This window comes from Astyanax mexicanus, chromosome 4 (assembly GCF_023375975.1).
Source record: "Astyanax mexicanus isolate ESR-SI-001 chromosome 4, AstMex3_surface, whole genome shotgun sequence".
Lineage (NCBI taxonomy): Eukaryota > Metazoa > Chordata > Actinopteri > Characiformes > Acestrorhamphidae > Astyanax > Astyanax mexicanus.
In genome coordinates this window covers 7,848,207-7,874,070 of record NC_064411.1, presented here as the reverse complement: position 1 = coordinate 7,874,070, position 25,864 = coordinate 7,848,207, and the positions used below count along the sequence as shown (strand labels likewise).

At 37.0% G+C, this 25,864-nt stretch overlaps 6 protein-coding genes across 8 annotated transcripts in view; 3 read left to right on the top strand and 3 right to left on the bottom strand.

Annotated features, from left to right (window-relative positions):
- The window catches only part of LOC111196471 (zinc finger protein 239-like), a 294,610-nt gene that overhangs the window by 58,968 nt on the left and 209,778 nt on the right, over nt 1-25,864 (top strand). The gene's annotated exons all lie outside the window — the stretch shown is intronic.
- LOC125801109 (zinc finger protein 501-like) overlaps nt 1-25,864 on the bottom strand; it is a 286,089-nt gene that overhangs the window by 87,744 nt on the left and 172,481 nt on the right. The window lies entirely within an intron of this gene.
- Nucleotides 1-25,864, top strand: part of LOC111196864 (zinc finger protein 239-like) — a 156,427-nt gene that overhangs the window by 36,939 nt on the left and 93,624 nt on the right. The gene's annotated exons all lie outside the window — the stretch shown is intronic.
- LOC125801144 (zinc finger protein 585B-like) overlaps nt 1-25,864 on the bottom strand; it is a 252,436-nt gene that overhangs the window by 148,154 nt on the left and 78,418 nt on the right. The window lies entirely within an intron of this gene.
- LOC125801403 (G2/M phase-specific E3 ubiquitin-protein ligase-like) lies at nt 1,066-7,163 on the top strand. Of its 2 annotated transcripts, XM_049478079.1 has the most exons (8): nt 3,619-3,764; nt 3,852-4,022; nt 4,139-4,428; nt 4,718-5,028; nt 5,206-5,383; nt 5,583-5,755; nt 6,439-6,656; nt 6,768-7,163. In XM_049478079.1, exons 1-5 carry the CDS (start codon nt 3,693-3,695, stop codon nt 5,256-5,258), a joined length of 897 nt encoding a protein of 298 aa, XP_049334036.1. In that variant the 5' UTR covers nt 3,619-3,692; the 3' UTR covers nt 5,259-5,383; nt 5,583-5,755; nt 6,439-6,656; nt 6,768-7,163. The 2 variants fall into 2 exon arrangements, with proteins under 2 accessions (XP_049334037.1, XP_049334036.1); XM_049478080.1 differs by lacking the exons at nt 3,619-3,764; nt 3,852-4,022; nt 4,139-4,428; nt 4,718-5,028; nt 5,206-5,383 and adding an exon at nt 1,066-1,512.
- LOC111188803 (uncharacterized) lies at nt 7,319-10,929 on the bottom strand. The gene is made up of 4 exons (XM_049477388.1): nt 10,559-10,929; nt 9,894-10,056; nt 9,147-9,440; nt 7,319-8,445 (listed from the first exon to the last, which is right to left on the bottom strand). The coding sequence occupies exons 1-4, from the start codon at nt 10,671-10,673 to the stop codon at nt 7,437-7,439; spliced, it is 1,581 nt and encodes a 526-aa protein (XP_049333345.1). The 5' UTR covers nt 10,674-10,929; the 3' UTR covers nt 7,319-7,436.

Genomic DNA, 25,864 nt, shown 5'->3' with positions numbered 1-25,864 from the left:
ATATTGTCAAAATAAAATACACAGGTTTGGTGGATAGGTTTGACATGAAATGCAAGTGCAAGTTTAATCCTAAATGTGACATAGGCAAGGGCAGGTATTATTTGTTCCTGTGGAAAACTTCCTGTAGAAAACATATCTAATCTTACTGAAATATAATTTATTTATTTATTGTTAATATTAAATGTAAGAATTTTACTATTTGTTTGCAAAAAGAATACATTAAGCAGAACAAATAATATATGTATATTATTCATGGAGTTATAAAGCACAATAATGTAAAGTAAATAGACCTTCTAACCTAGCCACTTTTCTGAGCCTTCTCATCCTTCTGAGTAGCATAGCAAGCTAACACGTCCTTGTGGGTGCAACATGTGCTTGGGGATGGGGAGCCTAGTCAAATCCATATTACAAAATGTTGTTCTTCATATTTTATGCAGCTGCATTTTTTTTCAGTTAAGTGCTGGCTTGTACCCCAAATATGACAAACTTACAAAGTTTAGCTCAGTTTTTACATTAGTGAAGAAATAATTTCATAAAAAGCCTCCGTTATGCGTCATGTAAAAACTTGGTGAAAATAGTTTTATTTCCAATGATCTAACTTGAGTGATTTTTCTCATAAAGACTCAGGGAGTTTAGAAGAGATCAGGAGCCCAGGAGGACAGGACCAGCCAAACAGCGGCTGACGACAATAAGATTGGCTGTTCTTCCAAGTGGCCAAGACACACTGTTTATACCAAGGCGTAAGTTGAGGGATCAGACTTAGACAGGGGTAAAGACAAGATTAATTTAAAATTGTTTAAAAGGAAACCTGAATGTTGAGATGGGCCCCATATAGTATAACATGTTTTATACCTGTCAGACATGTTGAATTAACTGACAAGCTGTTCAAGTAAGGAACAGCATCTTTATTTAGAAAAAATGTTACTTGTTTCATTTCCATTTATTCAGCATTCCCCTTTTTTGCATTTCACATTTTCATAATTGGACATATGTAATGCTTTGAGACTCAACAGACATGAGTCTCTTTAGCATAGGAAGTTAGCTTTTTTATTTTTAAGGAGCTTTATCACAAAGAAATGCTGCATTTCTGAAGACTATGACCGGATTCTCCAAACGAATGTGTTCACAATTGCTACTATGTTTATAGATTTATTTAGAAACAATGAAATCGTGTATTAGCTTGTTGTCTCAAATTTCAGCTTTCTAATATGCAGGAGACAATATACAGTATAATGAATTAATTAAATGTAAAATGTTTTCAACCTTTATGTTTTTATCTTTTCCTCAACAGCAGGATCAACAGTGAAAAAAGTTGTAGTGCCACTCTCCATGCCAGAAGCTGCTTTTATTGAAAAAATAAGAGAAGAATTTCCTGCTGTACAAGGTGACTTTTGCCTTTTCAGAGTTGACAGACAGAGGAGAATCCACCGACTGGAGCTTACTTCAGTCTGTCCGGCTGCTATAAAAGCCTGTTCTGTGCTAAGAAGATCAGCCGTTTACATCAGAAAAATGGTATGATACTGTCACTTGAGTCAAATTCCAGGGCATTTTAAATGCTTTATAATTAAATGAAACATGCAGTTTAAAATACTATGCTTACTTTGTTTTTTGTTTTAGTGTAGAAAGAACTAACCTAATTTCATGTTTTTGTCAAATTCATTTAATTTTTAATACACACCATTTCTGCACCTCAACTCTGCAACACTTTTTAAAAACGATAGGGACACTAAAAAAAATAGTCACCTTGCTTGTTGAGGGTAATAGTTATTTCAGGCCATTGCAGAAGGCATTGTACTAAAATGATCAGGCTATACATTGTACATTGAGAAGAGGTGGTACATGTGAATGTCTTGTTTAAATCAATAATATGGGTCTCCCAGAAGTGGCAAAAAAATCCAGTTTACTGGAAATTCCTGTCAGAACTGTGGCCAAAACATGAAACTGACTGACAGGGTCCATTAGTGAGTTTTAAGCTTGCTACATGGTATGCATTTCTCTACAGTGTTCTTTCAGAAATTGGTTGTGAAGGATCTGCATTTACTTCTTGAAGCAATTATTGCCTGAAAGTACAGCAGTTTTGGTCCACAAGCCGTTAAATCTGTCAGTAGTCCCTGTCCATCAGTTTGGTGTTTTGGCCTGCAGATTGGGATTTTTGCCACTGCATCATGCCATACTCTACATCTGCTTTGTGAACTATTTTACACACATCATATAAGATGCATTGTACACTGTACTGCCTCTTTTCAATCTACAAAACCTCACACCTGCAGGCATTTAAATTTGTCCTCATATAATTTTATCTACAAAATCCTGAATTTACTGCCACCTTAAACATACAAGATGAATGATCTTTTTTGTTTGACCTTATTAACCACTTTGTAATGGTGCTATTTGTTATCACAACACTTAAATGATGTCTTTGTACCTGAGGATAAAAGTAAGGAAATTGTTTCATGTGTTGTACTGTCCCATTCTTTCTGCAAACACCTCCTAATGTGTGCAACATTGTCTGATGGGGACAGATCAGGATTGTAGACAGGCCAGTCAAGTGCTTATACCCTCTTTTCCGCAGCCATGCCTTTTGAAATGTGTGCAATGTTTTGCATTGTCTGCATTAATATAAAAGTAAAAAAGTAAAAACACATTTGACTTGTATTATTTTGGATTGCATTTTTTCATTGTTAATCCAACAGGAAAATGGGGAAGAAGAGGTCAGGAATATCCACGGCATGGGGGATGGAATGCTGGAGGAAAACCAGAACATTTTGGAAGAACAAAACAGGTTGGAGGAAGAGGAACAAAACTTGGAGGTGGTGGAGGAGGATAAGCAAAATGGGTTTGATGAAGAGGAGCAAGACAGATCAGGGAAGGTATGTGAAGGGTATTTGGTTAAAATCCATACTATGACAGACTGTCAGTTCTTTCACAGTTAACATCAATAAGAGGGTGTTCTTTCAAGGTTACATGTTCAGGCATAATAAGGTAATGACATCAAAACATTTTCCCAATGCATTTTCCCAAATCATGACCTCTATCTAATGCTTATTTTAAACCAATAATATATTAAACATATTAAGTAATTAATATTACTAAAAAGCATTTAGTAATGCTTTTTGTCTAAATCAGTTTGAAGCCTTATTTTGTGAATTGGGGATCAAACAGCATAACAGTATAATTCTTGCTTTTCTGTACATAAGCTATATCCTCTATAATTTCATAATTCATAATTTTCATAGATCCGGATGACAACCAGTCTGTTGCAAGAGAAAGTACAGTCTTGCTGCAGTGGCGTGCCCTGCGTTGCCAACAGGATGAAGAGTATCAAGTTTCTCTGCAAATAGACAGAGAAAGGGTAAGAAAATGCAGACAATCATATAACCAACTTGCGCACTTAACTTACACTTTCTAAATGTGCAAAATTAAGTTTAGACAGTGAGAATCCCTTCTTGTTTAGGTAGATTGGATTGAGCTGTTGAATAGCACTTAAACTTAAGTTTCATTTTACATTAGGAGAGAAGGCGAAGGCAACTCCTGGAGCGTGAACACAAGTACACGTAAGTTAGTTAAGTAATAGGTATTGCCCTATAAAGACTAAAACCTTAAATCAATCACTTACATTTACAATTATTTGTGTCTAGGTAATAAATACAAGAAATGAATGGATTGATTCCATACCAGAGCCTGAAAATGGGATGGTCATTCAGTTTAAATATCCTGATGGTGGCTTAAAAAGGAGGTGCTTCCTACCAAGTCAGCTATTTCAGGTGTGTTCCCCTTATTATATTTCTCCTCAGAGATCACAGCTGTCTGCATGCTTATAAGTAATAAATGTATATACTTTGAATTTGCAGGATTTAGTTGCCTTTGCAGGTAATGTAGACATGGCCAGTGAAATATTTTCACTCCAGAAAGCTATGTCTCCTATCTCAATCCTGAGTACCCAAAGAGGTTCACTAGCAGACAATGGAATCACTGCACAGTGTACTTTGTACATTCTGTGGATGTCAGGGGATGAAGTGGAGGTGAGTTCCCATTGTATGTAATTCTCTGCGAGGGGATCATTATGTTTACTGTATTCGTTGTATCGTTTTTAGCCGTAAGCCTTCATATGTTAACTCTGTTTATCAATTCATTTCAGAATATTATATCAAATTCATCCATAGCATGTGGCCCATTCCCAGGTGCACCATCTACCACCTTTTCTACTGCTCCTTCTCCGCCCACCACGATCACCACCTGTTCTCCTGCCCCCTCTTCACCCATCCCAGCCCCCATATTTTCTCCTGCTCCTTCTCCACCCACCACAATCACCACCATTTCTCCTGCTCCCTCTTCACCCATTGCAGCCCCCATATTTTCTCCTGCTCCTTCTCCATCCCAGAGTCCTTCATTCAGTCCATCAAGCCCAGACCAGGAGGATATTGAAGAGTAAGTACTTGAACACAAACATCTTGTATATTCATTTTCAGAGTTTGATTTCATTTAGCATTAACAATTATAATAGTATAGCAGTATATATTTTCATATTACCCACTCCTGCTGCTATTAAAAATCACATCCTTTATTATGTGCCACTTTACATGTAATTCATAGCTGTATGGAAAAACAATTTTTACAATAAATATATAATGCCTGCATTAAATTGATATTGCATTTTACATTGTATGTATTAAAAGAGACATTTCTTCTGCGCCCCCACTCCCCACCCCCTATGCAGAGCTTTTGACATTTCTGCTGCACTGCAGACTCTGAAGGCAAGGGTTTACCATCTTGCTCCTACTGCCAATCAAATAAACGTTCTTCGTGATGAAGAGTTTGAATGTGCTCTAAGAGCTTTCAACAGGCCAACCTTTGACCCGGAGTCAAAACTAGACATCGTCTTCATTGATGAGGATGGTCGAGGAGAAGGGGCCGTAGATGATGGTGGGCCTACCAGAGAGTTTTGCAGACTGCTTATGGGAAAACTACAAGGGCACCAAATATTTGAAGGGCCTCCAGAAGAACGCACCCTTGCACTTGACAGCATTGGTAAGTTTAAATGCAAGCAAAATAACCAAATCCGTACATTTATTTAAAAGTTCCTTGTATAATTCAGTTAATGGTTTTTAACTTTTTAGAAAATTAAGCCTCTTGAAATTACGCATGCGTATCACGACTTTTTCACAATTGTTGTGGTTGATCATTCAGTGTACTTTTCTCATGCAGCACTTCACACCAACACCTACAAAAGCGTGGGACAGATGTTGTCTGTTGCCTGATCCACGGGGGAGTGTCACCTAACTTCTTTTCAAAAAGGCTTTTCAGCCAAGTCTTTGGTTTACCATCTGGCCCAGCAACCATTGAGGACGTGGTAGACCATGGTCTCAGAGCTAAACTGGAGAAGGCAAGTTTACGAATCAGTAAACACATGTAACATATTTTTATCTTTTGTTTTATAATACTTAGTGTCCAAGGTTCTGCCGTGGAGATCAGTCCTCAATTGGTAAAAGTTATTTAATGAAGAACATTGTTGGCTAACAGTTCTTGCTTTAACATGGATGCTAATTTACTATATCAAAGCTAGTGTTAATTTTTACCCCCAGATAAACAGTGCAGATACGCTTGATGATGCCAGGGAGGCTGTTAGTGAAACTGCTGAAGAGTTGGCGCTGATGGGAGCTCTACGGCACCTCAGATCCTTGGAGCACAGGAAGGAGTTGATGGAAGCTGTTCTTCAGTTTTACTGTGAAGGCCGAATCAATGCAGCCCTCACACAGTAAGTACTCAGTATTCATTTCACATGTTGAAACTGAGGTTGTATAGTATTTGGATAGCATAGTGTATATTATACTATATAATTATATATATTATTTATTAAGAGATCTAATGCTGCAATATTTTTTGTTTAATTTGTAAAGAGTGAGTTAGATGATTGGGTAGCCACAGAGAGACTGGGATGAGTGTCTTTCAGAATTAAAGACAGAGCGGAATTAATCACACTGAAAGGCTGCATTGGCTGTTAATTTTAACTTGCCTTTGGGGATGCAGAAGGGTGTGAATGTAAACAATGGTTTGGATAGCTTACGGTTTTGTTTAACATACAGAGATTTCTCCAGATTTTCCAAAATCTTTTAATGGTGGTTTGTTCCACATATGCAAAAAAAATATCTGGAAATCACAATGAATAATTTTTAATAATTTATAAAATTATAGAATAGGCTAGACAATAATGGGTAAAAATCAAGTTCACAATATTTGATAATAAGCAGAAAAGGTTAGTCGACAACTACTCAAGTTCATATGAGCCTTGGAATGCATTTCACCTTCTGTTAATATTTGAAATTATTACATAATTTTAACAACTCATTTACTCTAATTATGAATGATAAAAATCAGTACCAGAGTAAAAATGTAAATACTTCAATTCAGATTGTAATCTTATTTCTTTTTTGGTGTCAGATTTAAAGATGGACTGACTACACTTGGGGTCCTTCAGATGGTAACCTCACACCCTCAAGCTTTTGAAAAAGTCTTTCTTTACGACCCAGCGCCACTGAAGGCCAGCGATATTGTGGAACTTTTCCATGCCAGGTGTCGATCTTTGCCAGCATCAAACCGAAGGCGGTTGGAAGCCAGGACCATTGCCTTCTGGAAAGATTGGCTCCTAGAGGTTGAAGGTAGGAGTATCTCTGCCAGATGATACAGAAAATGTGTTTTTTGTGTGTATAAAATTATTTTCATAAAGTCAACTATTTGCTATGATGCATTCTTTTTGTATTGCTATACAGGTGGACTTGCCCATCCAATAACTCTTGAGCATGTGCTCATTTTTGCCACTGGCCTTCAACGAATCCCAGCAGTGGGTTTTCCAATGCAGCCAGAGCTGGCATTTTTGCACCCAGATGATGGACTAGCGAGGTTTCCAAAGGCCAACACATGTTCACTGGTTCTTCACTTACCTGTAGGCCAGACTTACACTGAATTCAAAAATAACATGGAGCTTGGACTAGGCTGTGCTTCCCAGTTTGGGGAGGCCTGAAGTTTTAAAATACATTTTTTGATAATTCCAAGTGATTCTAAAACTTGTTTTTGTTTACAGAATGCTTTTGAAGTATTTTATATATTAAATTGTATTTGGTTTGTTTGTCAGTAATAAACCTTACGAGTGCTTGCTTATTCTAAAACGTGTGTAATGACTTTATTCATTTATGTGAATTTCCTATAGCCATCTACAAAGAATTACCATGACAATCATAGAACAAATTGATATTAAATCTCTCAATACCCTGGCACCCTGAAATAAGTTACACAATTAACAGTTTTTAATTTGTTTAATTCTTAAAAGTTATCATTAATCAAGATATGAGCGTGTTTATTCACAAACATGGGTATTTAACATTTTGAAGTCTGTCTGCAAAAAGTTAAAAATACTGGATCAGAGCAATTGGCATTTGTATTCAAGACAGGTAGTTAAGTATCTGTTCAAAAATATCAGTTCCTAAACTGTCTCTTGCACCCCCCAAAGGATTTATGTTTTGCCTGATGTGTTCCAATTGTTCTCCATTGAGTATAAACCGATTCACAGGGACATCCACTGTTTGATGCCAGTCAAAGGCAGGCACTCTTGCCTCGCCGCCCTCCGCTGCGGCTGCCCCTGCCTGGCCGCCCTCCGCTGCGGCTGCCCCTGCCTGGCCGCCCTCCGCTGCGGCTGCCCCTGCCTCGCCGCCCTCCGCTGCGGCTGCCCCTGCCTGGCCGCCCTCCGCTGCGGCTGCCCCTGCCTCGCCGCCCTCCGCTGCGGCTGCCCCTGCCTCGCCGCCCTCCGCTGCGGCTGCCCCTGCCTCGCCGCCCTCCGCTGCGGCTGCCCCTGCCTCGCCGCCCTCCGCTGCGGCTGCCCCTGCCTCGCCGCCCTCCGCTTCTGGCTGTTCATCTGCTCCAAAGAGGCCTTGAATGCCAGTGTGATGTTGCAAATGTTGTGACAAACAAGCTTGCACAAAAATCTGATGCGGTGACATGTGGGCAGTTCTCAGCTTGTGGTGGTTCCACTGATTAATGAACAATCTGAGATCACGGTTTATCCGAGGGAGATAAACAAAATGAAGAGCCCACATGTGCATTTCATTACTGGAGTCCAATTTTCCTTCATTCTCCAGCCATGCAAACAATGAATAATAGACGTTTGTAACACCTCTCCACACATCACTCCATAGTCTCTCAATGCGCTGGTTATGAGTGCTCCTCCCTCGTAAAGCACTTCCCCTGCTTGAGCCTTGGAAGATATCCATGAAGAGACACATTCCATTGTTTTCCCCTCCATGGTCACATCTGACCCTTGAAGGGACACCATACTGGCTGACTGCTCCAATAAACAGGTCCATAACAGTGTCACTTCTATTGTTGTTTGAAGCTTGTAGGAAAACCACAAGTCTGCTGTACCCATCAACACCTCCATGGATCACAATTCTCCACCTAAAAAAGATCAGGAGAATGACAGAAAAAAACACATTAAATTAAGAGTTAACCACAAAGTGCATTGAATTCACACTTAAAATAATGCCCTTATCAGTCCCCCAAGATCACTTAAGACGAACACATTTTTACACCCAATCAACATGGAAAGCATTGTAAGTGCAAAGGGTAAACAGTTGTGATTTTATTCCTTTAGGATATTTTTAACGTTCAATTTATACCACAGTTAATTTCGACCATGCAGTGTGATTGGCTGAGAAGCGTTTTATGAGTGCCATGATCAGCCTGTAATGCACTGAAACCGAAGCTCTGCATGTATTAATACGGCACATACAGGTAACCTAGCAACAATTCAACGCTTACAAGCCAAACAGCACAGCAATAGAACTATTTTAACTCATGGAGTGTTTATAACCTCTTTTCGTCCTGTTTAAGTCAACATTTTTTTTAATAAACAGAGATAATGGAACTGTAGTATAATCGCAATAATACACTCAAGGATCATGCTATAACATGTAATATAAACTATGACCGTGGCACAGCAGTGCCAATATTACACGTTGTAGCATGAACCTTGAATGTATTATTGCTCAATTGAACTTAATCTTCATAAATAAATAGGTAGCTTTACATTGGGTATTGACACAGTTGGTGCCAACAAATCACAGTAAGTAAAAAAAAAAGTTTCTATTGCTACTTACCTAATGAGTTTATGATTTCCATCTACATGCCACAGTGAATTTGGTCCTGCCACTTTGTATGTTCTTCTGTGAAGCCTGTGGGACATTGTCCGAAGAGCAGCACCTTCAGGATTAGTCCTGATTACACTTTTCCGCACACGTAGTCTCTGGACTAGGATGCCTTCACCAGCAAGCTGAGCCCTAACAGCTTCAGGTCCTATTTCGTCATTGGCAGAGACAATCTCCAGCACACTGCTGTCAAGTGCTTCATCTGATAGAGTTGTGTAACGACCCCGAAATGATAGATTGTACTGTCTACAAACACAAAGTGCAGAAGAATGCAGATTGGATTTATGATAAGGAAAAGACATATTTTAATACTGTGCTGCAGTAAAAAAAAAAAAAGTCAATACAATAAACTGCTTTACAGTGAACAAATAATAAATCATTTACCAAAACAAACAGAACTCATTCACATATTTTAAATGCATTTACAAAAAATGGCTAGTAAATGTGCTGTTATATGAATAAAAATTAGCATTACATGATGCTGCATCAGTCATAGTTCAAGACAGTGGCTGTCTTCATATATATCGGAGGAAGCATGTTATTCTACACCCCCACCCACCAGTGAGCAATTCTATATGCAGTTCCAAAATGTTGTGTTCATTGTGTTGTGTAATTTGTAGACAAAACAATTCACAAAATGTTTCTTGACCACATATTTTCCTTTCAGTGCTTTATCAAGAACATAACCAATTGACATACCTTAACCGTCGCTTCACTGTGCTTCTTGATACACCCAATATGTTTGCAATCTGTTTGCCAGAAAAGTTAAATGATAGTAACATCTGCAGCTGCTGTTGTGTTATTTGACACACTGATCTTCCCACATGTCCTGCCCTTCGAGGTACAGTGAAACCAGGAAAAGCTGTAGTCCAAGACAAAATAGTATAGAATTAATAAAAAATAGAAAAGTTAAAAAAATATCTTCAGAACTTTTAAATTAAACATAATTGAACAAATTAAATAAACAATGAGCCTAAGTAAAATGATTTGCTTTGACATTTCATATACCCAACTGTGGGATGTATGGGAATGCCTTGAATATTGCTTGAATAATTTATACACAAATACTTTTTGCAAACAAATGTTACTGCAAATGGTATCACAAACAGTTTAAATTAGCCTTTTCATTTAAAGTTTAAAGTAGCCTTTTCACATTTTATACATTTTAAATAAACTTTTATATATGGTAAATATAATAATCATGTAAAAGCTGCATTTGTGTTTACTTAAATTGTCTTTTAGTATTTTATAACCTGAAAACTGATCTTGGAAAAAAAAATATGAAATCAGCTGGAGAGTATTTTAACACAACACTGTTAAAACCTAATTAAATAGCAACTGTTTTATTTGACAATTAAACTTACAAGGTTGATGTTGATTGCTGGCTTCCTGAATTAACTCATTGATGAGCCCAATCATTTCATCAGCCACTTCGGCTTCAATGAGTCGCCCACTGGCCCAGCGAATGCTTGAGGCCATTGTCTCCAATCTGTTAGTCACATAATAAAAAGAGATGCAATTTCACTGTTTTAATATGAATAATTTTCTCTGCTTTCTGTTTGTGTGTTGATGAACTTGGTTCAGAATTGAAAATTATTAACTTTAAAACTGGGTTCTTGAATCATTCTAAAAGTCCGGCGCACAAATAGTAAAAGACCTTTTTAAGACCTCATCAAACATAAGACCAAAAATCAATCATAATTTATTTGGTAGAAAATAATATAATGTATTGGAAATCAAAAATTAACGTTTCCCTTTTTTTTTTTTTTACAATTTTGTAATGTGATGCAATACAGAGCCAACATAACGTGCAAGTTGCATTACAATAAACAACAAGAACAATAAAGAATAATGAAACACTTAGAACAGACTCAGACTAGCTCAAAATTAAAAGCCTGTCCCAAGTACTTACTTAAGTTGAATAGGAATGTACAAAACAGCAAAACACAAATGTTTTTACATGCCTCTTAACAAGAGAAACCAATGAACGTCATTAAGAATAATAAAAAAATAATAATTAAAGTATCTTCTCTACAAATTATTATCAGTGTCCGTTTATCATCATTATTTATCTCCCTGCTAACCTTAGTTCTCGCCTTGCTAATCGCTCACTACATTTATGTGAAGACACCAGACTATAGCAAATAACTTAATAATTGATAGAATAAGTTACCTGGTTATAACAGGCTGAACATTATCAAGTTGCTGGTCATCCAACAATAAAACTCGGGTACATTCTAAAAACGTTCTACGACAGTCGTTCAAAAAATTCCGGGACGCCATCTCGTTCTGTACTCCACCAAATTACTCTCACATTAAACCCACCCGGCACACATGGACCATTCACAGCTGCGTATAAGACACGTGATGGATACGTATCCTCAGAACCAGCCTACGTAGAGCCCATGTGACCACAACGTAGAGCCCATGTGACCACAACATAAAGCACATGTGACCACAGCGTAGAGCCCACGTGACCACAACGCAAACACTACATCAACAAGGGGTGGGTACATTTGAGGCAACCAATAGTATGGAAGTACTATCATCTAAACGTCTTAAGACGTCCAAAAGTAACGTGTTAACACGGTAAGATTTGCCGTCTTAAGACATTCAAATTGGAAGTGTTAACACGGACGTCAATGTAGACGTTAAGACCCAAAGGGCGTTCCATATGTGTCTGTAGTCTACAGGCAGTTACCAGCTCCTTAGAACCCCGGACTTGAGAAGGTGCGTTAAATTTACATTGGAACTGGAACACGGAGCTCCGAACAATGTAACCTCTGAACTGAACGCTTCCTAGTTTAAAAACGAGCATTGTGGAACACAGAACTCCACAAACGTACAGTTAATTAAATTAAAACCCCAACGTTTATGCTTGTAGATGGTAGATTTCGGATGAGGTCACTATAATCATCTGCGCCCATGGTGAGACCCCTGCTCTGTAGTGTTTATGCGTCTCATTTTGACCCTGTGGCTATAAAGACTTCCTAAAATCAAACTTGGGTAAAGGGAGGAACTAGAAGAGTTTGTGACACAGAGAGGAAAAAAGGAGGAGAAAAATTGGAGCAAGCCAGAGCTCAGGGTAAAAACTGGCATAAATTTATTTTTATGCAAACTAAGATCCAAAACTGAGTGACTGTAGACAGGTGTTTCAGTCTCATTGTCCAACCCCATTATGTCCCAAATGTGTCTATAAACTGGGTATAGGATATATATGATATCTCAATAAATTTTATAAAACATATTTTCTTTTTTTTTTGTTTTCAGCTCAGAAAGTCATTTTGTAACGTTTGCAATAATACTTTTCATTAATTTAAGTAATGTCTTTTTTTCCACAGATCTTTCAGACACATCCCATGTAAAAATGTCCCCAGAGCTCGTCAAGCTAGTCATACGGTTAGCTTATTAGAATAGGCAGCAGTGACTTCATTTAACTCACAATAGAAAAAAGGGCAATTCTGTTTATACTCTTTTTCCTAAAGTTCATATTAATACTTGTAAAGGGTTAATCATTTAGTGGGTGTTAACATATGAACAGCTCAGGCATGAGGGATTGTGGTAGCTGCCTACCCAGATAGCAAAGGAACATTGAATCAATGTTAATTTTGGTTTTTTTTGGTCAGGTTTGGTTGATGACCACAAATCAACTATATTTCAACATTGTTATTGGGTTAAAGTCTTAACCGTTGTTCAACATCGAAAAGAAGACATGGAATCAACATTGTTATTGGGTTAAAGACTTAACCGTTGTTTAACATCGAAAAGAAGACATGGAATCAACATTGTTATTGGGTTAAAGTCTTAACCATTGTTTAACATCGAAAAGAAGACATGGAATCAACATTGTTATTGGGTTAAAGTCTTAACCGTTGTTCAACATTGAAAAGAAGACATGGAATCAACATTGTTATTGGGTTAAAGTCTTAACCGTTGTTCAACATTGAAAAGAAGACATGGAATCAACATTGTTATTGGGTTAAAGACTTAACTGTTGTTCAACATTGAAAAGAAGACATGGAATCAACATTGTTATTGGGTTGAAGTCTTAACTGTTGTTCAACATCGAAAAGAAGACATGGAATCAACATTGTTTTCGGGTTAAAGACTTAACTGTTGTTCAACATCGAAAAGAAGACATGGAATCAACATTGTTTTCGGGTTAAAGACTTAACTGTTGTTTAACATTGAAAAGAAAACATGCAATCAACATTGTTATTGGTCACAATCTACAATGCAACCCATTACAATAATTTACCTAAATACAGATTATTAACCAAATTAAAAAATACATATTTTTTTATTTATAAGCATTCCGATCCCATTTACAGTGCAGTTACTTGGTGTTTCAACATTTTTACACATGCTACTGTAGTAATCCATTTTGCAGTTATAAATTATTTTGGACAATGATATATGTAAAATTACATAAAAGCCTCCAGATGTTTTACAAATAAAGTTTTAATTTACAAATAGTTTCTTTAAAATTGTGGGCTAAAACTGTTAAAAACCAATTACTCATATTATTACAGAAAAATACTGTTGAACCATTTGGAAATTCTACCGTTGGTTGTGTGTTTACTGTTTTCTAGGGGTTTTCTCCAATTACTGACCAATATAGACCAAATACTGTGCTCAATATAGTTAACAAACTATATGCATCTACATTAACTAAAAGGATGGAGGAGGTGATGCCTCTCTTGATTAAAGATCAGACAGGATTTTTTTTATAAAGAACAGATAAACCCAAGATAAGAAGGGCACTCTATTTAATTAACCACACCAACCAGGAGAAAATTGGTTGTTATTACTTTTTTCAAATCATGAGCGCGCTGTTTAGGGGAGAAATCAACAAAGATGTTCTTTAAACTTGTTTGTTAATTTTGTCTTGTAAAACTCTTTGGGAAACAATCGTAGAACTGGCTTGATCTTTGCTCATGATTTGGGCGTTCCTTATTCGCAGCCAAGGTTGATCGTTATTGGGAAATCCACCCAAATGAAACTATGTGAATGAAATAATAAGGCAAATTAAACTATGTGAAGTGATACCATAATGTCAATACTCAGCCCCTTTAATGGTGCATTTTCTCACCTGAAGGTAACATTGTTGTCCAAAAAAACGTAATTAGTTTAATTACATTTTTTGTTGATTGGAAAACACTTGTTTTTGCTTTTCCAGTGGAGGTCGAGAATCAGGGAATGGGGTATGCAGATTTCTTTAGAATCACAGTCTGGCTGGATAATTAGGGGTTTACAACTTCAAAGAGAAATAAACCTACTGGCTAGTTTATGATACAGTTTTATGATTTACAGTTTTCTCTCCAGGGTCCCGCCATACACTGGTTACATATGCTTGTTGTGGTATAACTGCTCTGTATGATACCTGGACTAAGAAAACAGGACTATATGTATTTGGAGCTGTGTCACTATTTTGAAAAAAAAAAGAAAAAAGTAAAGCATTCAAACCTAGAAGAGCCTCATTATTTACTAAAATATTTATATCAGTATACAACTCTAGACGTAATAAAAGCCTTAGAGGTAGATTGTATTTAGCTAAGATCCCTAATTAACAAATGAACTGAATATACAAAACAACAGTAGATAATTAGGTATACTCTGGGTGGACCACACTCTCTTGTTTAACCCTCATGCCCTCCTCAAATTTTGCACCCTCTGGACACCTTCGTGGCAAAAATGTACACGCACCAAAAAACTGCTCTTAAATAATTATACAGTAATTTTTTTTCTGCTTTTTTTTCATAAATCACTTAATCAATTTCAGACCTACTCAAAACTACCAAACATTAAATAATTTTCAGAATTTTAACCCTTTAAATGACAGTTTAATTATTTGAATTATTGCATTTTGTTTTGCAAAAAAACACGAAAAATTTATTATTTTCCATAAAACAAACAGTGGACAGATGGGGAATTGGTGGTAATTACAGTCTTGGATATGTCAAAGATTAGCAACAAAATTGTTTTGATTGCATTATTATTTTTTATGTAGTGCCAGATTTCAAATTTTGCACCCTCTGGACACCTTTGTGGCAAAAATGTACACGCACAAAATCAGCAATAAAATCCTCATATGTCAATATTTTTTTTTGCTTTTTTTTTCATACATCACTTAATCAACTTCAGCCCTGATCAAAATGATCAAATATTCAATAATTTACAGGATTTTAACCCTTTAAATGACGGTTTAATTACATTAATTATTAATTATTCATTAAAAAACCCACAAAAATTTAATTCTTTTCCATATAATAAATAGTAGGTGGATGTATTATCTCTCTCTTTCTCACAGGCCCACACACACACACACACTCTAGGGGGTCCCCTGTTAGTCACATGGCTCCATAATATAACTGGCAAAATTACAAGAATTTAATTCATCAGCCTAAAATGAGAAAATTGTTGAATCTAATGGAATACAGTAAAAATGTCAAATATCACTACTTTTCTTCAAAATGAAATACTAACATTTCAGAATGCATGGTTTTATACTGTAACTGCAGTGAGATCAAAAAATGTGGTTTCAATGGAAGTCAATGGGGCATTTTTGGCCATGAAGGTGTTCAGAGGGAGTATTTGGCACTACATAAAAAGTAATAATTCAATCAAATAAATGTTGTTGCTAATCTTTGACATATCCAAGACTCTTATTTCCACCAATGCCCCATCCACCTACTATTTATTATATGGAAAAGAATTAATAAATAAATTAATAAATTTTTCGTGTTTTTTTGCAAAACAAAATGCAATAATTCAAATAATTAAACTGTCATTTAAAGGGTTAAAATTCTGAAAATTATTTAATGTTTGGTAGTTTTGAGTAGGTCTGAAATTGATTAAGTGATTTATGAAAAAAAAAGCAAAAAAAATATTGATGTATAATGATTTAAGAGCAGTTTGTAGGTGTGTGTACATTTTTGCCACGAAGGTGTCCAGAGGGTGCAAAATGCATCCAGAGAGTATGAATGACGTGTAAGAGTAAAAGACAATAGATTTCAAAAATTTAATGAAAAAGCAGATTTTCTGCAAAAATTCATGCCACTAGCTGCAACATAGCCAAAATGATCACCAAATGAAAAAAAAAAGTTTAAAAAAATGTACAAAAATGCCCGAGGAGGGCATAAGGGTTAAGAGAGTGTGGAATACAGCAGGCCATGCTCAAGTATTTTTTTGCTGTGCCCTTCCATTCAGTTTTATTGCGAAATATCTTGGATTTGGCTCTTGACTACACCTTCACCTCTATGTTCTTAGGTACAGTGTACCAAAAAAACGTAAATAATGTGATGCTTAGATGTTAAAGGTACTCCTAGCATCAGAAAAAGGTGATTAAATGCTGACTGAAAAGAAAACCTCCTATTATAGACCTCTTCATAGATATTTTTAAATATCTACACAGAATGAAAATGATGTCTTAATGTCTTAATATTTAAGATAAAAAAATCAATGTGGTATTGGAGGTAGTGGACTAAGTTTGTTGCCCACCTATCAAAACAATAAAGTAAAAAAAACATATCCAACTTATTATTAGGTGGATACGAAGTCCGGTCTAAATTCCGATAAATATAATGACAACTGTCAGATTAATATAAAAAAATAAATGCTTGTGTGTGGACCAATCACATCCAACAGCCTCTATGCTCGCCCCTCCCCCTCTTCTTTTTGAAGCTGACCTTCTGGAAATTTCCACAGAACAGAAGAGCGCGCGCTATGGCAGGTAAGTTATGTAACGGTTGTTTAATCTGGCTAGTGTTTTGGGGAGATTTCGAGTTAAAAGAATAATGTATACAAAAGTGTTTCGTTACTTTATCAGTGTCGTATACCAAATGTTAAACTGAGCTAGATAGCTAACTAGTGATTAACTACGTTTATATTTTAGCTACGAGGTAACTTTAACTTAGCTAGGTTAGCTAGCTAGCTACCGTCAATTATATAACAACCAGCTGCCGCCATTTTGTGGCGCTTAGCTAGCTAGCTACATGTCTCTGTGAGAAACAAAAATGATTAAAAACATTATTTAAGCGATTTGTAACAGTTATCCGACAGTAAAGTTAAACAAATCACTAGCTAGGATGTTTAAATCTGTACATTTTAACATGTAACAGTTAATGTTAACTGTAAGTTATTTGAATAACTTAATGTTAACTTGGGAATTTAGCGAGCTAACAGTAGCTAAGCTAACTAACTAGTAAGCTGGGTGTCACTTCTTCTTAGGGTGTGGCACAAAGGTAACTTAATTTATATGACCCAGAAAAGTGCATCATGAGCTCCTGTCTGTTGCAGCTGCTGTTGAGCAGCATTCAGACGCCAAAAATGAATAAATTAATAAAACTACTAAGTGACCCAAAAAGGGCCAGCCGACTTTTTTCTGCAGCAGGAAGCATATTGCTGCCACAAATCTTCCACATGTCCTTATAACGAGAAAGTATATAGTTTTTATGAGTTATGTTCTTAAAATGACATAGTTTGTCGTAATTACTAGAAAGTTCCTCGTTTTTATGTTTTATGTTATGAGTTATTATGTCGTTAAAACGACATGCTATGTGGTAACGTTAATTATGAAATAAACATCCCATAATTATGAGAAAATGTCTCGTTTTTGAGTTATTATCAAACGTAATTATGAGAATGTATCTCGTTTTTGAGTTATCATATCGTTCAAACGACATACTATGTCGTAATTATGAAATAAATAACTGTTATATCTTAATTATGAGAAGGTTTATGTTTGTCTACCCCCACACTACAGCGTTTCCCCGAATGTCGCAGTTAATTGAATTAATAAAATTCTATTTGGCTCAAATCACAAGGAAATCTTAGTGTCACTGAGCGACATTGAAGGCATTTCCATAAGCATTCGAAGTCTCAGCGTTTGAAAAGGCTTAAAATAAATCAGACATCTCTGTATAAAGCCAGGCGGACACTGTGCACGAATATCGCCTGCGATTCATACGCTCATAGGCTGCCATAGGAGCTCACACTTCAGGATAAACGCAGCCCGTAGCCACAGCTCTTTCAGTGTATAAGCGCTCGGTTCTGCAGAACCAGGGCAGTTTTCAGGCATTTTGGGTCCCGAAGCAAAATGATTATTAACTGTAACAGTAAAGCATTACTAAGCAGCAGTACATCGAGCCCAAAAAAAAATCCAGCCCGACCTGCCGACTGAATCGCCACTTAAACTGTTTTGAGCCCCAGCCCAGTTTAAACAAAACACTTTTTTAGTAAGTAGAGCATTAAATCTGAGCTTTTTAAAAACATGTTAATGTTTTTAACGTATTGATGTTAATTAACACTGAGGAAGCGTAGATCTGTTATTTAATAAAAAAAGTTTAAGAACCGACTCTCTCGTTTAAGAACGAACCCGTCTACTCTTTTGTAATTAACAATGTCTTAGAATATAAAACAGTTTCTGAACAAACGATTTTTTAAAAACATAACATCTATAGCAAAACACAAAAAACAACAAATCAGGCTATGTACTGCACACTCATTAAACCGAAATAGACCAAGAACAATAACATAATTGACAATTGCTTTTGTCTACTATAATATAATTAACAATGTTTAAGAATATAAACCACTTTCTAAAAAAACATTAGCTAACTGATTGTAATCACATCAGCCATTTTATTCAGAGTTTTACAGATTTGTGCTTTAAATGCGCTTTTCACTGTTAAAAGCTGCCTTTAACTGCAACATTTAAGGTGAAAAGAAATTCGCATAAGACGCTGTTGAAAAATCTTAAATCAAGTTTGACTCCTGGTCTGTTATTTTAATTTTCCGTGTTTGTTTGGATCATCAAATTAAAAACACAAAATGCAGGCCTTATTTGTTTTTTGATATTATATTATATATATTTTTTTATTTTGATTCTCAATTAAATATGAAATTAATGAATATATGTTAGCCTTCATTTCTCATCACCATGGTCACATATATTAAAATATAATATATATATATATATATATATATATATATATATATATATATATAATATAATAAATTAAACAGCGTAGTTTAAACAGCAAAGTAATAGTATAAAACATACTATAATCAGCGTTTTACTAAAATGTTTTATTGTTGTTTGGGCAAAATGCGCTGAGCCTTGTCTCTTTAGCAGCGCTAGTTTAAAATAAAATTCAAATCGTTTCTTAAGAAAGTGTTTTATGTTCTTAAACATTGTTAATTTTACTATACTAGACGAAAGTAATTGTAAATTATGTTATTGTTCTTGGTCTATTTTGGTTTAACGAGTGTGCAGTACATAACCTGATTTGTTGTTTTTTGTGTTTTGTTGATTTATGTTTAAAATAAAAAAAATGTTTTATATTCTAAGACATCTTAGAATACTCTTACATAAGAGTACACGGGGAAGTCGGTTCTTAAACATTTTTTTTATTAAATAACAGATCTACGCTTCATCAGTGTACAGTGTTAATTAACATCAATACGTTAAAAACATTAACATGTTTTTAAAAAGCTCAGACTTAATGCTCTACTTACTAAAAAAAAGTGTTTTGTTTAAACTGGGCTGGGGCTCAAAACAGTTTAAGTGGCGATTCAGTCGGCAGGTCGGGCTGGATTTTTTTTTGGGCTCGATGTACTGCTGCTAAGTAATGCTTTACTGTTACAGTTAATAATCATTTTGCTTCGGGACCCAAAATGCCTGAAAACTGCCCTGGTTCTGCAGAACCGAGCGCTTATACACTGAAAGAGCTGTGGCTACGGGCTGCGTTTATCCTGAAGTGTGAGCTCCTATGGCAGCCTATGAGCGTATGAATCGCAGGCGATATTCGTGCACAGTGTCCGCCTGGCTTTATACAGAGATGTCTGATTTATTTTAAGCCTTTTCAAACGCTGAGACTTCGAATGCTTATGGAAATGCCTTCAATGTCGCTCAGTGACACTAAGATTTCCTTGTGATTTGAGCCAAATAGAATTTTATTAATTCAATTAACTGCGACATTCGGAGAAACGCTGTAGTGTGGGGGTAGACAAACATAAACCTTCTCATAATTAAGATATATTTATTTCATATTTACGACATAGTATGTCGTTTTAACGACATAAGTCATAAAAACGAGACACTTTCTCATAATTACGAGATGTTTATTTCATAATTACGAGGAAATTCAAAAACGGGATACTTTCTCGTTATAACGACATATTGAAGTTTTCTTTTTAATCATAAGTGGCAGCAAAAGAAAAAGAAACCCCACATTTAGCCTTTTTACGTTGTGTTTTAGTCTCTGCCATTGGCGTAGGAACCGGGGGGATATATTAGAAACAATATTAGAAACAGATGAATTTATCCCCCTCAAAAATTATATCGTTTCGCTCAGCTCAGCTGTACTATTAATGAGGAGACAGACCGCTGTATGAAAGGGAACGCCAATCACGGTTCAGGAATTAAGTTCTGCCTCTTATGGCGTCATTTTACTGCCAAAAGCCGAGAGCTAAGTTTTTGAATGCAAGAGCCTGCTTCATGCAGCGCTCACGGATTTTATTTGCTCACGTGTGAAATATAGGTGTGCTCTCACGGACTTTATTTGCTCACGTGTAAAATATAGGTGTGCTTACACAAATTTACCATGCTCTCTCTCAGATTAACTCTCCTCTTGTACGAATCTGCGCGCGCTCTCGGATATATCATGCTCGTGTGCTCAACTTCCCCATGTGTGCTCGCGGAGCGTTGCCTGCTCGAGCGCGGAGCTTTTCATTGCAACAAAGCTGCCAAAAGTCTCCAGCCAATCAGACGTGGCAATAGGATTAACATTTTTTTTATTTGGAGTTTCTTAAGTAAACGTTGATTTTTATTATTATTATTATTTTAATAATAAATATAATATTTCATCGCGTTTTTTTTCAACCCACGAGAGCAGAGCAAGCGGTAATTGGTCAAATCCTGTTGCCACGTCTAATTGGCTGGAGATGGGATTTTGGCAGCTTTGCTGCAGTGAAAAGCTCCGCGCTCGAGCAGGGAACGCTCCGGGAGCACACGGGAAAGTTGACCGCACGCGCACGCTCTCGAAACATTAAGAATTGCCAGATAGCACACGAGGATGATATATCCGAGAGCCCGCGCAGATTCGTACTTTTTACACGTAAGCAAATAAAATCCGTGAGCGCTGCATGAAGTAGGCTTCTTGCGTTCAAAAACTTAGCTTTCGACTTTTGGCAGTAAAATGACGCCATAGTCTCATAGTAGAAACAGGCAATCAGCTTGCTGGTTTTGCAGCGCGGAGGAGAGGCAGTGTGCTGGAGGTGGGAAGCCCCTCCCTCTCTGTGAGATTTAGCAGCGGGACCGGGAAGCAGCAGTAGCTGATTTTAAAACAGATATATGGAGATTTTTCTAAAAGAAATGTAGCGGCTCAGTGGTTTAATACCTGGTGCTAATTGAGATGTTGAAATATTTTTTAGTTGGGCGCCAGTTATTAAATTAAATTAATTAGATTAATTAATTAATTAATTAATTAATCAAATTAATTAATAACACAAGACATCTCAGGGTGTGGTTTCTACAGGTAACAGAAATTTTCATAACCAAGTTATCCAGAAAAACACACTGAAATGACAGGTTTTGTAAAATAAAAGTATTTATTAAATCACACAGATATGAGTAAATAATTCATTAAAAAGTCATAATGTAGCCATTATATATCAAATCATAGTGTAGAATAATAAATGAGAAATAAAAGAACAAACACGTTATAATGCTGACATGAAAGGAATAGAGATTAATAGAACTATTAAGTGAATATTTCTAAATAAGGATCTAAATGTAATGAGGTCAAACTAATCAAATGAGAACACTAAAATAAGTAGATAAGTAAGATATTTTACGGCCTACAAAGATCATCCCTTTCGCCAAATAACTAAAAATTAATCTATACTAAGAAGAGAGTTAAGAACAATAACCAAACTAGACTTGACCAACCAAAACACCAATTACTGAGAGAAATACCCAAACTGCCTTACTCTGAGACGTCTACAAAGGGGGGTCCCCATCGGTTCGGTCCGCTGTTTAAACCTCTTGTTCGGCTGACATCCTGCACCCCTAGAAGGTCCGGTGTGGACCCATCCGCAGGGTAAAGATGGTGCTCTGTGGGCCAGCGGCGCACCTGGACGACACCCGCTTCTAGTCTCTGCACAGGGAAGGCCTTCCCTGGAGCTGGATCGGCTGGCGTACTCTCTCGGTGATCCGTCGGTTGGTCTAGTTGGTTTACTGAACTATATTAACTATCTTGGCAAGCAGGAGAACTCCGTAGATCATAAAATAGCTTAGTTATTTAAACTAGGATAACTAATACCATTATGCTTGAAGAAGATTAAATGCACTAGTCTAAGAAAACTAACCTAAGATGACTAACTAACAGTTTATCCTTTCTTCATCTCTAGGCCCTCTCTAACCTCTCTCCTCTAACTTCTCTCTTCTAACTGCATCTGCCTTTCCATCTCAACTACATCTTCTTCTCCTCTCCTCAACTCCAAACTGAACTGAACTGCAAACTCCTCCAACTGAACTGGAAACTCTAAAACTGGCAACTCTAAACTGTGTCTGCCCAGTTTACTATTAGACTCTGTGGCCTGTTTGGCCCTTGAGCTCCGATTGGCTCTGTGGCCCAAGTGTCTGTGTTTTGATTGGTCTAGGAGCAATTTCAAACTTTGGTGGGGATTCACAAAGGGCCATAAAACCCCCCCTTGCTCACATGGTCAGCATGCTTCAGAATTTTTCTAATAGATCAAACCAAAAGAAAACTCAATTAAACAGTGGATCAAAATACATTTTTCAGCATATCAGTTTGTGATGATAAATTCAGGAAACACAATCTTACAATTGAATCACAATAAATGTAATATATATATATTGCCCACAAACAGTTTTGTAATACTCAAGATAATCTTAGAAATACAATGATGGATGGTACTCTGTCAGAAAGAGATCAAGAGTCATGATATTATTTAAACCCAATTAAATCACTTAAAAGAAAATACATGATTAAACCACTGATAACCAAATAAAGCTATATTATCAAATGCTAATTAAACCTTGTTGATTCAGACTTGAATGTGTAGGAGAATTCAATCAGGACACATCCAAACACATATACCATATACCAGACACATATACCATTATTTAGTAAACATTCTATAAAACACCTTTTTTATATAGTCAATATATATGTATTTTAAGCAAAATCTTCTTAGTGAGAAATTCCTCCCCTCTGCTGTGTTTAGATAAGCGGCTGTCGTCGGAATTTACGACCGTGGGGGAAGTTGGTGAAGTTGGTGTTGGGAATGTAATTTCCAAGCTAAGAGCATTCATTTTAACTTCATGAATCTTATTTCTAAGTGGTTGCAGAAAGCACAAACCCCTAAATTGGTATAATATATTTGGTGAATTTACAATTTCCAAGGCATTCATTAAGTTTTGACACTCTCTTAAGTCCGCAGTCCCGTCCTAGTGATGCAAATGTTGCAAATGTGTTGCAAATGTTCCAAATGTTTACATTAACTCCGAGGTTTATGACTTGGAGGAATGTAAACAGAATTTTACCCTAAACTCGCATTTAGGGCTCTCGGGCGAGGCTGAGTGAAGAAATAGTCAGTAAATGTCATTTTGAAATTTAAGGTTGTTTGAAAAAAAGATTACTCCAAGGTTTTTTTAGAGTGTTCTGGGTTCGAAGTTTCCTTATAGGCCGTAAAGTGGGGGTAGTGTGTGTTTGTGTCCAAGCAATGAAGAAATCCTCTGGTTAATCCACTACATTCCCCCCCCATCGATCGATGGGCCACTGGACGTTGGGTCATCGGTCGATGTCAACGTGGATTTCTGTAGACAGAGCACGTTAGGGTACATCTTTCATGCAATTGGTGTCTTGTTGGTCATGCTTTCTTAAGACAATCTACTACAAGGTCGCTGACAGAGTTTTTGGTCTAATGGATATACAATTTCTCTTTTGAGGTATCTATCAGTTTGTTTGTTTTTTGTAGCTATTGGCTTTTGGTTCTGAATAAAATAGTTAATTTAATGTGATAGTGTGGCAACAAGCATAGGAAAGGGTCACAAATAGTTTGCTAGCTATTTGTTCCTTTATAACTTTATCAAGACAACCTACCCATAAGGTATGCTTCAATAATTAGCCACTACTTAGTCAACAATTGAGAACAATATAGCGGAGCAAACGTAGTCAGAAGGGAAACAAAATATGTTTTGGGCACCTGAAGAGAGGAGAAAAAAAAATATTGGCACCCCCCCTTCTCCACGTATTTATTATACTGCTATGCTAATGGTTTGAAATGGTGATTCAAACTCTAGGTTTAACAAAATATCCAATTTGTTGTGGGTTATGCTACTCGGATAGGTGAGTTCCAGACAATGAATGTGTGGTACGTTCTCAATTTAACAATTGCGTCAGGCCAGAAAATGGTGGACAATGAACACTCAGTGTGTCTAAGTATTTGGCCCAGTATTATGATTTAACCTAGGGCATTATTGGTCCCGACTTGTCCCATGGGGCTTTTGCATAGTTTAATTGGGTTACAGTGAACTTGTTTGAGAATCGGTTTAATAAAACACTGACGATGCGGGATTTGGTTCCAGATGCGAGGCAGTTTGTCTGCCCCTGCATGAGGACCAAACCAATGAGACCTGAGCTCGCGAATTGTTTTGCCAGTGCTGTGCTGGGACCTCACCAGTAGCTTGTCAGCAGTGTAGCACAATGGTTGGTATCCAAGCGTGCTTTTTCCCAGTTTTGGGTGTTTCCGCAGTTCTCCGCTAGAACGGTGAGATATACCAACACCTGAGAAAGTGTGGTTCAGCGAAAAAGTTGTGGCCTGAGCCATTTCAATAGGGTCTGGGGGACGTCCCCTCCATCTGGCAAATGCACCTGCCACAGTGATGAGATGTTTGTTCCTTCGAACAAATTTCATGAGTCTTTCGACCCAATCCATTTGTGGAATTGGCCATACACCACACAGATCTTCTGAAGATTGGGGCTGAAAACACACTAGCCTTTTTCCAACAAGTGGCAGATATGTCAATTGTGGGAGTGCTCTGTGTGTTTTCCCCATCATTTTGTGGTCCACCCATGGGTGATCGAGGGCCTGGGCTAGGCTCTCCCCCCCATGGCACTGAGGCACCACGAATGAAGATGAAGCGTGTGTATCTGGGGCATAAACAAACAGGCCCTTGAGCATCCTGAAAGACGCACAGTAAGTGGCAAGTGGATCAAGTTGAAATGCCAGTGTTCTGAAAGAAGTGTTGTCACATGCACCAATTGTCATGTTAACTTTCCATTTGATTTGAGCATTCTGAAAAGCACATCCATCTGTGTAGATGGTGGGAATGTTTTTACATTCATAAGAATCCAAGGGACTGTGTTTGTCTGGAACCACTGGTGCAGGAACAAGAAGAGAACAATCCTTTTGGTGCACGAACAGGGGATCACAGTTAGTCCGTGGCAAGGAACCTGCAGGTGGTCTGTGAACAGCTGACTTGTCAGCCCATGGAAGAAAAATTTCACCGTTGACCGTTGTGTTAAGAGTGAATGACTTTCCAGCTTTTGGGTTGTACTCATCTACAGCCGTAGAGGGAGTCAATGCCCATGAACAGGTGTTTTGTTTTAGAGTCATGCTAGGGGACTCTGAAGATGGTG